Below are 17,165 nucleotides of genomic sequence, written 5' to 3' on the forward strand. Positions count from 1 at the left end.
TAATAGAGAATATGTCTTTATTATAACATTCATTATGACAGCAATACTGAGAGAGGACATCTTGAGAGAAATACTTGTACGATGGCACCACAATATATCATGCGCTTAGGGTATTTACATGGTATGTCATTGGTGAAACATCTAATATTATGTTAATTGCTACTATGGACAACCCTGAGCTGATGAAATATACATGAGAAAACTGTGGTTGAATGTATTCTTTCGATAAAATGTCTTACACATACATAAAAACTATTATTTGTCTATATCTACCTGTATAAAAAAAATGGAACAGCTTATCTTTTTCTAGAGTTTGTAGTGTTTTAACAATAAATATGGACAGTAACATTGAAATCACGTGGATTTACATGTTGTATACAATATGCATTCTTGTTATTACCTAATGCAGGACAATAACTACACAGTCCACCTGAATGAACTTCTCCAGTTTCCTGGCCTTTCTGCCATACTGTGTGGTTTTCTGATTGTCAGAGTCCCAAAGCCGATGGCACACTGATTGGATATGTTTTGGCTATGTTCCATGATGGCTGGTACTGTAAATTGATTGTCTGTCCTATTCAGGACGGTACTTTCATTGGTTTTGCCTCATAACCCCGTTTTGGCTGTGATTGGCTGCAACTGGTGTTAAGACTGGCTGTATATACCATACTGTGAGCAACGGCGTCTCCTCACAGGGAGTTTTTGGTCCCTTTGTGTATCTTCTCGACTGTGTGGCACTAGGGTCCTCCAAGACATACAGTACTGTCAGTGGCTCTGGAGACAGATGGCTGAGCATCACCTGTGATGTCATAGAGTGGGTGTGTCTGACCGGCTGAGGGGCGTTCCTGGCTAGGAGGAGGAGGAAGAGTCCTCCACCACGGAGTGAAGGGCGTGCCTCTTTAGGAGTGTCTGCAGGATCTCTACCTCGCGCTGCGTCTCCCTCAGCTTCTTACGCAGCGTCTCGTTGTTCTTCTGAAGCTTCTGGTTCTCCTGAGAACAACATCATTCACTATCATTGTTTATTTGTTTTAATTGTCAACCTTATGTTCAAAACTCTAGAAATGAGAATGTAGTACATTCAATGTACACAATTGAACAAGTATCAGTAACCCAGTGGTGTCTGAATCTCACCGTTTCTAGATTATCATAGGTGGGTTTGTTGTCTTCGTCCGGCTCCTTGGGCTGTAGCACTGTAGAGACTCTGTTCTCCCACTTGGCGTAGGCCCGTCGTTTGCGTTGGGGCACCGGGCTGGGGCATGGGGTGAGGGAGGGGGGTACGGGGGCCAAGAGAGAGGAGGGTACAGGGGCCAGGAGAGAGGACTGTACTGGCTGCAGCCGACTAGGCTCTGGAGGGGGGGCAGGGGCGTGGGGTTCCTCTGTCTGGGTGCTGCGGTGGACCCCCACAGGAATGGCCAGCTCAGGGGGGAGCTTCAGATGGGAGGGGGCCGGTGAGTCAAGGCTCCAGTCCCTACATTCCTCTGAGGGGTACGGGAAAGGCCCCTCTTCTGAGCCTAACACAAACAACATCATGAAGATAGTCAGTCAAATCTGATCTGTTCAACCCATTTCAATCAGTTTTGGGGTTTTGAAGTGAATGTGTTTGCATACAGTCTGCTCCCATAAGGTTAAGAAAAAGTCAACTGAGTGATTGTCTGACCACAGAATGTTATTTTTAGTAGTTCCTGAAAGCAAATCCAGTGTTACGGTAAGTGAGGCAGGTCCTTGACTTTAGCGAGCAGTATGACAGTTTGAATCCACCTACACAGGGAAACTACCCAGGATGCTGTGCTACTTTTCCATAAAGTAGCTTTAACCTGCACTATCATCTGCAAAAACAAACTGTATCTTTCAAGTAATGATTTGGCATTTTAAAGTTCCTGTGTATTTGCACTCTATATGACCAGTGTCAACAATGGTTGCAACATTGAATGGTACAGTTTAGGCCTATCTGAAACAAAATAGGTTTTAGTTTATATAACTGTAGTAAGCACAATAAGGATGTTATATTACTTATAGGCCAACAGATGGCGACCTTCTGTGGCCTTAGATTTCTAACACAAAGCTGCTCTGGCTGGTTACTACACTACATGTGGTTACCACTATTTTAGATAAAGAACCTATTTAGTATGCGTGTACAGTGCAGTCATAAAGTATTCAGACCCCTTCACTTTTCCACATTTTGTTACGTTACAGTCTTATTCTAAAACTGAATAAATAAATAAAAATCCTAGTCAATCTACACACAATGACCTATAACGGCAAAGAGAAAACAGTTCATTAGAACTTTTTGTAAATGTATTTTAAAAAAAAGAAGATATATATCACATTTACATAAATATTCAGACCGTTTACTATGAGACTCAAAATTGAGCTCAGGTGCATCCTGTTTCCATTGATCGACCTTGAGATGTTTCAACAACTTGACTGGAGTCCACTTGTGGTAAATTTGGAAACGCACACACTTGGCTATATAATGTCTCACAGTTGACAGCAAATGTCAGAGCAAAAATCAAACCATGAGGTTGAAGGAATTGTCCATAGAGCATTGAGACAGGAGTGTGTCGAGGCACTGATCTGGGGAAGGGTACCAAAAAATGTCTGCAGCATTTTTAAATTTACCTATATTTGACTAGGCAAGTCAGTTAAGAACAAATTCTTATTTTCAATGACGGCCTAGGAAGAGTGGGTTTAACTGCCTTTTTCAGGGGCAGAACGACAGATTTTTACCTTGTCAGCTCGGGGATTCAATCTTGCAACCTTTCGGTTACTAGTCCAACATTGAAGGTCCCTAACAACACAGCGGCCTCTATCATTCTAAAATGGAAGGAGTTTGGAACCACCAAGACTCTTCAAGATTCTCTGGTTTGATGAAACAAAGATTGAACTCTTTGGTCTGAATAGCAAGCATCATGTCTGGAAGAAACCTGGCACCATCCCTACGGTGAAGGTTGGTGGTGGCGGCATCATGCTGTAGGGATGTTTTTCAGTGGCAGGGACTGAGAGACTAGTCAGGATCGAGGGAAAGATGAACGGAGCAAGGTACAGAGAGATCCTTTATGAAAACCTGCTCCAGAGCAGTCAGGACCTCAGACTGGGGCGAAGGTTCACCTTCAACAGGACAATGCACACAACCAAGACAACGCAGGAGCGGCTTTGGGAAGGCTCGGAATGTCCTTGAGTGGCCCAGCCAGAGCCCGGACTTGAATCCGATCTAACATCTCTAGAGAGACCTGAAAATAGCTGTGCAGCGACGCTCCCATCCAACCTGACAGAGCTTGAGAGGATCTGTGGAGAAGAATGGGAGAAACTCCCCAAATACAGGTGTGCCAAGCTTGTAGCATCATACCCAAGAAGACTCGAGGCTGTAATCGCTGCTAAAAGTGCTTCAACAAAGTACAGAGTAAACGGTCTGAATACTTATGTAAATATGATATTTCTGTATAAAAAACAAAAAACAAACATTCGCTACATTTCTAAAAAACTGTTTTTGCTTTGTCATTATGGGGTGTTGTGCGTAGATTGATGAGGGAAAAAAACGATTTAATCAATTTTAGAATAAGGCTGTAACGTAAAAAAATGTGGAAAAAGTCAAGTGGTCTGAATACTTTCCGAATAAACTGTATGTGTGTTTGTGTGTGTGTCCCTCCTCACCTTCCGGGCCACATGTGGTACCGGGTGTGGAGTCTGGCGTTAGTGGACCTTCAGAGGTGCTACTGCCTTTGGCATTCTTCTTACACTCAAACGCCACCTGATCCTTACACAGCCTATGGCAGTTCATACCACAGTCTGTGACCAGGCCAAGAGAATACAGACAATGTGTTAGAGCAAGCAGAGGTGGAAAGGAGGTAGTTAAACATGTATTCTTGTATGGTCTTGCAGGGTTGCACAGAGAATGCATGTTTAGGTTTTGTTGTGATTTACTAACGGAACACTTCAGCACCCGACGAGCTAATGTAGCATCCATTCCCCCTAATGCTGCTGCTCAGCCTGTGGAACAGAACAGTTCTCAGACCTTTACGTGCATGTTGCCATGAAAACAGTGTGTTTCTGACTGTTTCAAGGGGAAGAGGGTAAAAAGCAATGCTGTGGTTGTGACTGCAGACTCAAGTCTTTTATCTGTTGCAAGGTTCAGCAAGCAGTCTGCATGACAGAAACCACACAACGCAGCTTCTTCTTAAGATAGCTACACTTCACTTGCTCCTCACAGCCTCCCCATTATCAAGAACATCGGCCTCCCCATTATCAACAACATCTGCTAACATTGTATTCTATCAACAATACAAAGTACTGAGTACAACGTACTGAACTCTAAGCTACATACAGTATGACATGTATAGAAACACTATGGAATATTCCAGTCTAAACTCAGTGACAGTAAAAAATAAAAAGAATCACCTCTGCATCTGTAGCCTTGTTTTATGACGCCCCACAACTGTAATGGAGAAGAGGAAGTTGCTAAGATTATTAATAGATAATACAGCTGATGCATATTTAAAAATGAGCATGTTTAAATATGGTCATTTATAGTCGTAACTGCATTGCTATTGTTGATGAGTAGTCTATAACTAAGGCCCAAAGTTTTTCCTGTTCCAGTTACATGGTCTGGAAAACCTCCTGGCCCTATTAATGATAACTACAGTCTAGCTGAAGACAGGCCAATATAGAGTAGTGAATTACAAATCCGGAGCAGTTGTCACAGAATGTGGGCTTCATGTAGGTGGTCTCCTGAAAGTTGTGGACAAAGCCAAGACCCAGTTTGGAACAGATGACACTAGCACGCATGAAATAGGCTGTGATCTCCTCTCTGCTGATGAGGCCTTCCCTGGAGCAGGACAACACAAAGCATATCTCATGTAAACAAACTGTCTGATAAGAAATGTTTGCAATGTGCTGTGTAGGCATTGGGAACCATTTCATAGGTCTTCATTGAAATAGGAGCAACCAAAACTAGCAGTTTTTTTCACTTCAACAGTTAAAAAGTTTGTGGTTTCACCTGTCTACAGACCCTGCTAACAGATTCCACTTTAGTTTCCTTTCTCTGCAGTCACAAATGAACCCATGCAGTTACAATGAACTGTCAAATGTGCCAAAGGAGAGCCCATTCACCCACAAAGAAAACACACACTCCACTTACTTCTCTTTGTCCATGACACAGAAGGAGAATGGAAAGCTAGCAGCAATTTTCTCAAAGTCCCCTTGAGAGATGAAGCCATTCTCATCATGGTCATAGTTTTTAAACACGGACTGTTGAGGGCGAGAGACAATAAATTGTAGTGGGATACATGAAGCACAATAGATCAACTAGGAGAGGTGGCGTAAAACCACAACTTCTAGAGAAATAATGTATATAGTAAACAATAATAGTCATGACATAACAGTAATCATAACACAATGACTTTTTTTATGAAACAGAATACAATGTGTGTGAGAATACAGTGTGATAGGTCATGGATAACTCACATCCACCATTCTTTGCACATGTTTGCTGATGGTTTTTGGGTCAGGTTTTGGGGGCACTCCTGAAGCCCAGTTCACAACCACTGGAGGTCTAGAGGGGGTGGCGGGCTGATGTAAAACAAAACAGATGATCAGAACACTGTCAGAAGATGTAGAATAGACCATACTGATGTTAAATGGGCCAATTTAAAAAAAAGTGTCAGTGCTTATTCTCTTTCAATAGGTTTGTTCATGAGATATACAACATCCAATTTCCAGCCATTCAGAAATGATTCAGTAAAGCTAACTGGGTCTTAATGAGTATTATTATATGTTTTAAATTGAAAAAACCCGTAGCCATAACACAGTGAACGTGATATGGCTCGGGATATTTTCAGTTTTTCATGTCCCCTCTTTACATACGGGTGCTTTGCTGTTCTTGGGCTCCCTGGTGTAAGACAGCTCATAAATCTCATCCTCTGTGTAGTAGAGGTCCAGGGACAGCTGAGCAGTAGAGGACACCAGGGTCAAACAGCTGATATATTCCAACGAACACAGTAGTGCGTACTAGCCTATGAATTTGATATTTTGCACTGATATTACGATGACATGTGTGTCATTTTTCTATTGCAGGTATAAACGTGTCAGTGGCATTTTAAGTGTGTACTAACCGTGAGAAGGTGGACCAGGTCTTTGTTGGCATCGAGCTGTGGGGTGATCTGCTGTAGCTGGATCAGCTCGTTGATGTGGTTGTACAGAGCCTGGAGCTTCTGAACATTCACCTTGTTGTCCTCTACATAGTCTGACATGGCCTCGTTGACTGAGATCAGGTCCTTGAGGTGGACCCCCAGGATGGGGATCTTAAAGCCTGCACACCTGCTGTACGCCTGACGGTAGTTGTCATAGTTCCTACAGGAGGACAGGAGGTCTGTCATCTCATTCAGCACCTGCGGAGAGAAGAGACAGCAGAGAAGATATTGTAGATGATCACCTTGTACAGTATGCATATATTGGAGATATTTGTCAACATAGTGATCAATAGATCAAGTTATGATAATGTTATAGAGAATTTACCTTGGTGACCTCGTGGGATACATGTGAACTGGTCTCTTTAAGTCTGGAGATGGAGCTGTGGCACAGGCCCCCCACCACAGCCATTAGTGTGTTGAAGTTGTGCATAAGATGAAGGCTCTGGTTAACACATACACAAACAATTAAATGAACCCCGGAGTTAACCAATAGTACACCCCACAAGTAGCACTCCAATATTGATTGCATAATGCACTCATAATACTGCCACACTTTTCTCAGTTCCTAATTGATGCTATACCCTGCTGTGGGACACTGGAACCCATTGATGTGGAATACATTAAGAGAAGGTAGAGGAGCAGCATCTGACTAGTGCATTAAAGGGATACTTCAGGATTTTGGCAATGAGGACCTCTATCTACTTCCCCAGAGTCAGATTAACTCGTGGATACGCGTGCAGTTTGAAGGAAGTTGCTAACTAGCGCTAGCACAAATGCTACCTTGCGTTAGCACAATGACTGGAAGTCTATGGTATCTTCTAGCATACTAGCAGATACCATAGACTTCATGTCATTGCGCTAACGCTATGTAGCATTGGCTTACGAAACTACCTGTAACTTCTTTCATACTGGACACAGAAATCTAAAACTGATATCCATGAGTTCATCTGACTCTCATTGCCAAAATCCTGAAGTATCCCTTTAAAGTAACCCAGAGATTCTCCATGCAACTCGGTCTCTCCATCCAACTCTCTCAGCTCGTCATCACTTTTCAGGACACAGCTTTGCATGTGAATAAAGTGGTGAAGAGCCATAATAAATCTCAGAGAGAAATCAGAAATCTCAGAGACCAATTGGTAAACTCTGATTTACCACCCCAAGATATTCCTGAACAACGTCTATTTGCACCCCTACTGGATGGAAATTACAAATGTAATGGCTGTGCTCAATGCAATGGCACTTATAAATGTAGATCCTTCAAACACCCACAAACAGGGAAATCGATCCCAATTAAAGGTGTTATTACGTGCTCCACTAAGGCAGTTATTTATCTTATAACTTGTCCTTGTGGTAAAAATTTGTAGGTAAAACAAAGCGCGAATTAAAAGTACGTATCTCAGAGCATCATAGCACCATTAGGTGTAAAAACGTTACTTATCCAGTTGCGGCCCACTTCTTGGAGGCAGGCCACTCGATTTCGTCTCTGCGTTATATTGGCATCGAACATGTCACCCTCCCTTAGGAGAGGGGGTGACCTTGATAATTTATTGTTAAAACGAGAGGCTGCCTGGATCTTTAATTTAAAGACCCCTGCGCCCTTCGGTCTCAACGTAGACTTTGATCTGAAGCCATTCTTGTGATTATTGTGACTTTACCATTGTAATTGTTTATAAGCTTGTGTAGTCAAATTAGTCTTTGATCGTATGCTATCCATTTGTTGTTTGTATGCTGTTCTTTGTATGACATTTTATATTTGATTATTAACCAATGATATTAGGCCACTCTTGGCCATGATTACAGACACCTGTGTCTTTTGACACTATATAAACGAGTCATCCCGCAGTGTTTGTGATTATACCCTGATGAAGACAGCTTGGCTGTCGAAACGTTGGTAATTCAATTTTTGCATCTGAGCACTTGAGTGTCAGGTGAAACACTGACACTCAAGTGCTAGCAAGTGTACCATGGAAAACATAACTAGTGGCTCTAGTTGAGGAAATCTGGTTTATTATGGTTCTTCTAGAAGAAAAAGAAACGCACACCTATTAAGATGAGGTGCTGGCTAGCGGAGTAGAAAACTCTCTTTTATTTTCAAGTTTTCTACTCCGCTAGCCAGCACCTCATCTTAATAGGTGTGCGTTTCTTTTTCTTCTAGAAGAGTCATAATAAACCAGATTTCATCAACTAGAGCCACTAGTTATGTTTTTCATGGTACACTTGCTAGCACTTGAGTGTCAGTGTTTCACCTGATAAATCTATTAGTGCGGATGGCCTGTACTTTGTTAATATTCAGAGCACACATTCTCTGTTAGACAGCATCTTTGACGCACTAAAAGCCCATCATGGAACTCTTGAGAGTCATTAGCAGCCCTCTTTTAATATGCATTATGTAACTACAAATGATGGTGCTTCTGCAGCTCAGCAGTAGGTAGGTCTCACTGTGCTGTATGAGATGGTAGACATGTATTCGCTTAAGCCGAGGAAAATGCACTGAATATACACTATGAACAAACACTCTTTGAGAGGGTACAAAACATGGAACCTAAATACCTTGTATGTGGACATTGTGTTATTTTTTACACATAAACTGTAGAGAGATTGTTAGTCTATGATAGATCTGGAGGAGCAGGAATAGTTAGGGCCATACCTGAGCCACATGGATGAACTTGGTGAAAACCTCTGCTCTCAGCTGAGCTGTAGGCCGACTCAGAACCATGAGCTGCACCCACTGTGAGATACCATTACACAATGTAATGGAACGTTCCATCATGGGGTTGTCCTTCATGCAGCAACTGCGGATGTAGTTCTGGTAGTCTGCAAACTGTCCGAAATAATAAAGCATATGCTGACTCATTTTGCTAAAAGGACAGAGGTTGGGGAACACATTTGGAATGCATTGCGATACCTAAAGTAGAGCGCATGTGCTATGAGATTCTTCCCAATGTCATAGTGTTAATAGCGATCACATTCAGGCGAATTGGGACTCTACTCACTGATATTCTACAGAAGGACTTGAACTCCAGGTAGGTGAGGTGCTCAGCCAGCTCAATGGGCTCCAGATGATCAAACAGCAGAGACACTTTCCTCTTCTTACTGCTGTTAGCCTTGATTTTCTGACTGGGCTTCTGAGACCAGTGCCTGTCATTTCTGTGACACAACATGGTGAACAACATAGACAGCAAATTTACAACTACACTACATTACCAAAAGTATGTGGACACCTGCTCGTCAAGCATCTCATTCCAAAATCATTGGCATTAATATGTAGTTGGTCCCACCTTTGCTGCTATAACAGCCTCCACTCTTCTGGGAAGGCTTTCCACTAGGTGTTGGAACATTGCTGCGGGGACTTGCTTACATTCAGCCACAAAAGCATTAGTGATGTCGGGCACTGATGTTGGCCGATTAGGCTTGACTCGCAATCGGCGTTCCAATTCACCCAAATGGTGTTTGATCGGGTTAAGGTAAGGGCTCTGTGCAGGCCTGTCAAGATCTTCCACACCAATCTCGACAAACCATTTTTGTATCAACCACGCTTTGTGCACAGGCACATTGTCATGCTGAAACAGGAAAGGGCCTTCCCCAAACTGTTGCCACAAAGTTGGAAGCACAGAATCGTCTAGAATGTCATTGTATGATGTTAAGATTTCCCTTCACTGGATATAAGGGGCCTAGCCCGTATCATTAAAAACAGCCCCAGACCATTATTCTTCCTCCACCAAACTTTACAGTTGGCACTATGCATTTGGGCAGGTAGCGTTCTCCTAGCATTAGCAGATTAGTCAGTCAGACTGACAGATGGGGAAGCGTGATTCATCAGTCCAAAGAATGCATTTCCACTGCTCCAGAACCCAATGGTGGCAAGCTTTACACCACTCCAGCCGATGCTTGGCATTGCACATGGTGACCTTAAGCTTGTGTGAGGCTGCTCGGCCAAGGAAATCCATTTCATTATGTTCCTGATAAACAGTTATTGTGCTGACGTTGCTTCCAGAGGCAGTTTGGACTCGGTAGTGAGTGTTGCAAACAAGAACAGGCCATTTTTACGCACTATGCGCTTCAGCACTCAACGTTCCCGTTCTGCGAGCTTGTGTGGCCTACCACTTCGCGGCTAAGCCATTGTTGCTTCTAGATGTTTCCACATCAGAAATAAAAGCATTTACAGGGTAGAAATTTGATGAACTAACTTGTCGGAAAGGTGGCATCCTATGACAATGCCATGTTGAAAGTCATTGAGCTCTTCAATAAGGCCGTTCTAATATTTGTCTATGGAGATTGCATTGCGGTGTGCTTGATTTTATACCCCTGGCAGCAAAGGGTTTGGCTGAAATAGCCAAACCCACCAACTTGAATCCTTATACTTTTGTATATATAGTATAATACACAGGCATGAAACCATTACATCAGCATGAATGTTAAGCCGGAGAGATATTAATTCTGTTCAGTAATATACTGGGGATACTTACATCCATTGAGTCTGCAACAGAGGGCACAGCCTCTCCTGGCCCTGATCTCTGATCAGATCCTGGAACTGTTCCATGGAGTCAGACAGGCTGCTGTGCAACCGGAACATTGTCCAGAACTCCTGGATCCAATACCTGAAATAGATAGAAAATAGATTGTTCACTGCAATTAAATACTATACTTCTAACTCTAAACCTCAGTTGTTTAGTTATCTAATAAGAAATCAACACTGTAGTTTAATGCAAATGTAATAATAGCATGACCTAAACCAGTGTTGCCCAACCCTGGTCCTCGAGTAACTCTAACAGAACGCATTTTCATTGTAGCCCTGGACAAACACACCTCATTCAGCTCTTTGAGGCTTGATAATTAGATTACAAGTTGAATCAGGTGTACTTGTCCAGGGTTACAATAAAAATGTGTACTGTTGGGGGTACTGGAGGACCAGGTTTGGGAAACACTCACCTAAACCATTAACCTAATTTCAGAATATTGTATAATTAGGTGACAAGTGGATTTCATAAGCTCTTTCATAAGAATGATTGGACAGTGAGGTATTGTGTGAAAGCTTTAGTGGACCCCAGCAGGCCCTGTGGTAGTGACAGGATCAGGACACCTGCACAGGGAACACACAGTTACCTGATGAAGTAGCAGATCCTCTCACATTCTGTGGACTGCTCATTCTCCACGGCGCTTTTAAATGTAACAACTCCAGTTAAGGATACATTATGATTCACTGGTATAGTAAAATGTGTGCACATTGTTTAGAGTCAGGGAAGAGACCAGGAACTGTATGTGGGATTTATTAGTGAATAAACGACCTGGATCACTATGCAGAACAAAGTGTCTATTCATTTCTGTTCATCTAAGTCACATGTGTCAAACTCATTCCACGGAGGGCCGAGTGTCCACCTTTGTACTTGATCGATGAATTTAGGTCACTGATTAGTAAGGAACTCACCTCACCTGGTTGTCTAGGCCTTAATTGAAAGGATAAACCAAAAGCCAGCAGACACTAGGCCCTCCATGGAATGAGTCTGACACCCCTGATCTAAGTAAACAATTCCAAATAGGTGTTTATTATATTTAGTGCAGGAAACAGATGTGATTATTTGGTGGTTTGGGAGGAGGCGATCACAAATGGTTAAAACTGGTTAGGAGCATCAGCAAATGAATCATTCTGGTGGTGTGTGGTTCCGATAGCTCATTTGGTTGAAACAGGGTTTTTATAGTGCTATGGGTTGGATTGTTTGGTTGCTTTGGATAAAAGTGTCTTAAACGTGCCTAACACACATTCACTATTCCTTCCAAAACAGACCATCTATTACATTTGCTGGCAGAGGACCCTTTTAGTTAGTAAAAACATGTTCTCTCAACCAGCTAAAAACACAGCTTACATAATGTTACTTTTACCCCTCAATGGCTTTGAGTGTGAGAACAGTTTATTACCTAAGCTGCTGTGCCATATGCTCGGTAGGTACAGAGTGACCAGAATCCCTGGGGGATTGTATTAATCAAAATAAAAAAACATTTCCATTCTTCTTATAAAACAGGGCTAAAAATAGCCAGCACTGTAAGCCTCGCCACAGCACTCTATTGGCAGAAATCAGCTTGAAGTGATGCACATAAAAAGGCTAATTCCATCATGGGAGCTCGAGAGCTGCCTACACCATCCCAAAGCCAGATTGTGTTTACAATAAATGGCATTAATGGCTACAGGGCTTTCCGTTGTTCCTAACCTGCTCTTAACAATATTTGATGCATGCTTCGGAGACCTTGGCTAAGAACGAGCCCAGGGGTTCAAAATAGAGGGCAGGACACATTGTGCATCTTGAGGTGTGACGTAGGCTTTGGTGAGCAAGCCTCCTTGGTCAGTTGAGAGGCAGTGCTTATATCTGAAGAGGACTTCAGTCTGGGAAGATGTCATTAATACCTGAAGCCCCTAGCCTTATTGCCCTCCTCACTGGGCCAGGACTGCTGCTCCTCTAGACTTTGTGATGTCAGAGCTCTTTGTTGAATGGAGACTTAGATTACATACGGCTCATTTGGTCATTTTGTAAATATATATTATGTTCTGGAACCATTACATGCACCCATCTCATTAGTATTTAATTATTAGAGATATACAAATGTTTTTGCACCCACCATGAGTCATGTGAGGTGAAATGTGTATGTTTTGTGTGTGACCTGATGAAGATCCGTTTCGGATCGAAACGTTGTCAATAAATCGGTGAATTGGGAGCTTTAACAGTGTGCGGGCCTTCTTGTTGTATACAGCTCATTTTAAACAGAAAATAGGCTTCTAGAATGACCTTTAGAATCATGTTTTTTGGAATGGTCCTGTGTAGCTAAGATGGTCATAGAAAAAAAAGTGTAAGGTACCCGGAAGACACTGAATTTGAAACAGAACATGGTGGTGTGTACTGGAGCTAACAAAGACATGTAAATAATCTACAGTAATAGGAAATTGGGGTGCACACATATTGGCACTGATAGTCACATTGATTGGAGGAGTGAGGCGTCGATGACATGGCACCTTGTCAGCCAAGTTGGATCTTAATTGGCCGTTGCTACTGACAACCAAATCACAAAGCAGTGCTGCACAGCCGGTAAAGATCCGGTGTTATGTTTGGCACAACAGATTGGTCAGGTCCTTGTGCCAACTCAATAATAGTTCTGGCTGTAGTGGAGCAGCCGCAGAGCATTGGGTCTGCTTGGTAAAGGATATAGGGAGGTGAGTTTCTCCAGGAGGTCACTGGAGGACATGAGGAGTCGGTGCATGGTCAGGGTGATGTTCATCAGGTGGCTGCTCCCACATACAGAGCCCTCCACGTCTGAAAGAGAGCACACAACACATGGAGCACGTCAGCAGACATTCTGTTGCACATCACAATGCCAATACTGTACTGCAGATGGTTGAGAGTTCATATGGACAAGAAAATTATTTCTGAATATCAATGTCCAATGCTAATGTAGCTCTTGGATAACAAAATCTAGCAGTCATGTCATGCAAAGAATCAATGTCAACAAAACAAGGGGATGTAGCTATTAAAACTACCTAGATTCTTTCAGCCACAAGTCTGCAAAGGCATGCAATGACAGAAAAAGAATGATAGTAATCAACCATAAACACAATAATATGCCAGTTATGTGTCAAATACAAATCTCGAAGTGTATCTAGTCACTGAGTAACGGACATGTATAAAAAGAAATGGCATGTATGATACGATTTGTCATCTAAGTACAACTACCATGACCAATTCCCTTACTATCTGAGGTCATGCTTGATATGCTGGTATACACCATACCTGGTCGTCTCTGCCTTTCCTGTGGTCTACTTTTCTCTGTCGTGTCTCACTTCCTGTCTTTGTGACCACCTCCCCTACCTCTGCTAACGCTACAGACATCACAGAGAACTGCAGCCACTAACACTGTCATCTACTCTAACAGCTTTGTCCCCAGAGGCACTGGAGATAAAAAAATAAAAAAAAAGGAAATGACAATGTGGAAACCCACTGGGCAAAAACTGATTGAATCAATGTTGTTTCCGCGTCATTTTAACAAAAAAAAAATCTATTTGATGACGTTAAATGAACGTAGAAAACTGATTGGATTTGGAAAAAAATCATCAACGTAATGGAATTTTGTCTTTTTTTCCCACCCGACGTTTAACCTAAATCAAATGACATGATGACATTTTTTATTTTATTTCATGTTGAATTCTAGTTAGTTACAACACAACCAAAACCAGATGACGTTGAAATGACGTCTGTGCCCAGTGGGAAAGATCTCAAGGAATACATTGTTACCTGTATCCACAAAGTAGCAATGGTGGAAAAAGTATACAATTGTCATACTTGAGTAAAAGTAAAGATACCTTAATAGAAAATGAGTCAAGTAAAAGTGAATGTCACCCAGTGAAATACTACTTGGGTATCAAAAGTAAATGTAATTGCTAAAATATACTTAAGTATCAAATTCTTTATATTAAGCAAACCAGACAGCACAACTTTCTTGTTTTTACTTATTTACGGATAGCCAGGGGCACACTCCAACACCGAGACATAATTTACAAACAAATGATGTGTGTTTAGTGAGTCTGACAGATCATAGGCAGCAGGGATGACCAGGAATGTTCTCTTGATAAGTGTGTGGATTGGACAATTTTTGGTCCTGCTAAGCATTAAAATGTAATGAGTACTTTTGGTAGTCAGGGAAAATGTATTGAGTCAAAAGTACATTAAAATCTAAATAGTAAAGTAAAGAACAGATACCGAAAAACAACTTAAGTAGTACTTTAAAGTATTTTTAATTAAGTACTTTACACCACTGCAAAGTAACAATTGCAGACTCCATTCCAAACGACATTAGCCTTTCTTTTACAAACGATCTGACCTGAGAAAAGCTTTTGTTGGTCCGCTGTAACACGTTGTGCATCAAAGTTGAGACCGAGAGACTGAAAAACAGCTTCTATCTCAAGGCCAAATTTACTGTTAATTAAACAGCCGTCACTAACACAGAGAGGCTGCTGCCGACATACAGACTTGAAATCATTGGCCACTTTAAAAAAATGGAAAACTAGTCACTTTAATAATGTTTACATATCTTGCATTACTCATCTCATATGTATATACTGTATTTTATATGACCTATTGCATCTTGCCTATGCCGCTCTGTCATTGCTCATCCATATATTTACATGTACAGTTGAAGTCGAGAGTTTACATACACTTTGTCAAAGCTCGTTTTCAAACACTCCACACATTTCATGTTAACAAGCTATAGTTTTGGCAAGTCGGTTAGGACATCTACTTTGTGCATGACAGAAGTAATTTTTACAACAATTGTTTACAGACAGATTATTTCACTTATAATTCACTGTATCACAATTCCAGTGGGTCAGAGGTTTGCATATACTGTACTAAGTTGGCTGTGCCTTCAAATAGCTTGGAAAATTTGCCAAAAAGATGTCATGTCTTTAGAAGCTTCTGATAGGCTAATTGACATCATTTCAGTCAATTGGAGGTCTACCTGTGGATGTATTTCAAGGCCTACCGTCAAACTGAGTGCCTCTATGCTTGACATCATGGGAAAAGCAAAATAAATCAGCCAAATACCTCAGAAAAAAATTGTAGACCTCCACAAGTCTGGTTCATCCTTGGGAGCCGTTTCCAAACGCCTGAATGTACCACGTTCATCTGTACAAACAATGGTATGCAAGTATAAACACCATGGGACCACGCAGCCATTATATCACTCAGGAAGGAGACGTGTTCTGTTTCCTAGAGATGAATGTACTCTGGTGCGAAACGTGCAAATCAATCCCAGAACAACAGCAAAGGACCTTGTGAAGATGCTGGAGGAAACAGGTACAAAAGTATCTATATCCACAGTAAAATTAGTCCTATATCGACATAACCTGAAAGGCCGCTCAGCAAGGAAGAAGCCACTGCTCCAAAACCGGCCATAACCCTTTATTTAACCAGGTAGGCAAGTTGAGAACAAGATCTCATTTACAGTTGCGACCTGGCCAAGATAAAGTAAAGCAGTTCGACACATACAACAACACAGAGTTACACAATGACCATAATGACCATCGTTATGTTTGGAGGAAAAAGGGGGAGGCTTGCAAGCCGAAGAACACCATCCCAACCTTGAAGCACAGGGGTGGCAACATAATGTTGTGGGTGTGCTTTGCTGCAGGAGGGACTGGTGCACTTCACAAAATAGATGGCATCATGAGGCAGGAAAATTATGTGGATATATTGAAGCATCTCAAGACATCAGTCAGGAAGTTAATGTGTGGTTGCAAATGGGTCTTCCAAATGGACAATGACCCCAAATAAAGTAGTGATCCTAACTGACCTAAGACAGGGACATTTTTACACGGATTAAATGTCAGGAATTGTGAAAAACTGAGTTTAAATGTATTAGGCTAAGATGTATGTAAACTTCCGACTTCAACTGTATATATCCTTATTCCATTCCTTTACTTAGATTTGTGTGTATTAGGTAGTTGTTGTGCAATTTTTAGATTACATGTTAGATATTGCTGCACTGTCAGAACTAGAAGCACAAGCATTTCGCTACACTCCCAATAACATCTGCTAACCACGTGTATATAACCAATAACATTTGATTTAATTATAAGTAGGTGGTTCACTATCATGGTTGTCTATTGGATAGAAATAGGAAACATCTTTGCTTCACTCTTAGGAAAAAAAAGTGCTATCTAGAACCTAAAAGTGTTCTTCGGCTACCCCCATAGGAGAACCCTTTGAAGAACCCTTTCCACAGAGGGTTCTACCTGGAACCAAAAAGAGTTATCCTATGTGGTCAGCCAAAGAATCTCGTTTGAACCCTTTTTCTAAGAGTGTAGACTTCCAATCTTTTCCATTCCAGGTCCTATTAAACAATTTGCCAGTAACTTTCTGGAAATCGAATCGTGGCTAAGAGAGAACCTTGACGAAACCTTTAAAATGGTGTTTAACTTTGAACCTAAACAGCTGGCATTGT

General features: G+C 41.7%; 1 protein-coding gene across 2 annotated transcripts in view; it reads right to left on the reverse strand.

Moving 5' to 3' along the window:
• LOC109894512 (RAS guanyl-releasing protein 1) overlaps positions 1–17,165 on the reverse strand; it is a 25,889-nt gene continuing 8,724 nt past the window's right edge. The window contains exons 3-17 of one of the 2 annotated variants that reach the window (XM_020488053.2): positions 13,378–13,483; positions 11,289–11,351; positions 10,652–10,783; positions 9,179–9,332; positions 8,833–9,006; positions 6,511–6,627; positions 6,108–6,383; positions 5,860–5,940; positions 5,461–5,565; positions 5,135–5,244; positions 4,678–4,822; positions 4,396–4,432; positions 3,652–3,786; positions 1,132–1,511; positions 1–990 (exon numbers count right to left, since the gene is read on the reverse strand). In XM_020488053.2, the coding sequence (XP_020343642.1) occupies positions 850–990; positions 1,132–1,511; positions 3,652–3,786; positions 4,396–4,432; positions 4,678–4,822; positions 5,135–5,244; positions 5,461–5,565; positions 5,860–5,940; positions 6,108–6,383; positions 6,511–6,627; positions 8,833–9,006; positions 9,179–9,332; positions 10,652–10,783; positions 11,289–11,351; positions 13,378–13,483 (2,156 nt within the window). In that variant the 3' untranslated portion in view covers positions 1–849. The remainder of the gene's footprint in view (positions 991–1,131; positions 1,512–3,651; positions 3,787–4,395; positions 4,433–4,677; positions 4,823–5,134; positions 5,245–5,460; positions 5,566–5,859; positions 5,941–6,107; positions 6,384–6,510; positions 6,628–8,832; positions 9,007–9,178; positions 9,333–10,651; positions 10,784–11,288; positions 11,352–13,377; positions 13,484–17,165) is intronic. The other variant, XM_020488056.2, reaches the window with a different exon arrangement.

The sequence above is a fragment of the Oncorhynchus kisutch genome, linkage group LG7, assembly GCF_002021735.2.
Source record: "Oncorhynchus kisutch isolate 150728-3 linkage group LG7, Okis_V2, whole genome shotgun sequence".
Taxonomy (NCBI): domain Eukaryota; kingdom Metazoa; phylum Chordata; class Actinopteri; order Salmoniformes; family Salmonidae; genus Oncorhynchus; species Oncorhynchus kisutch.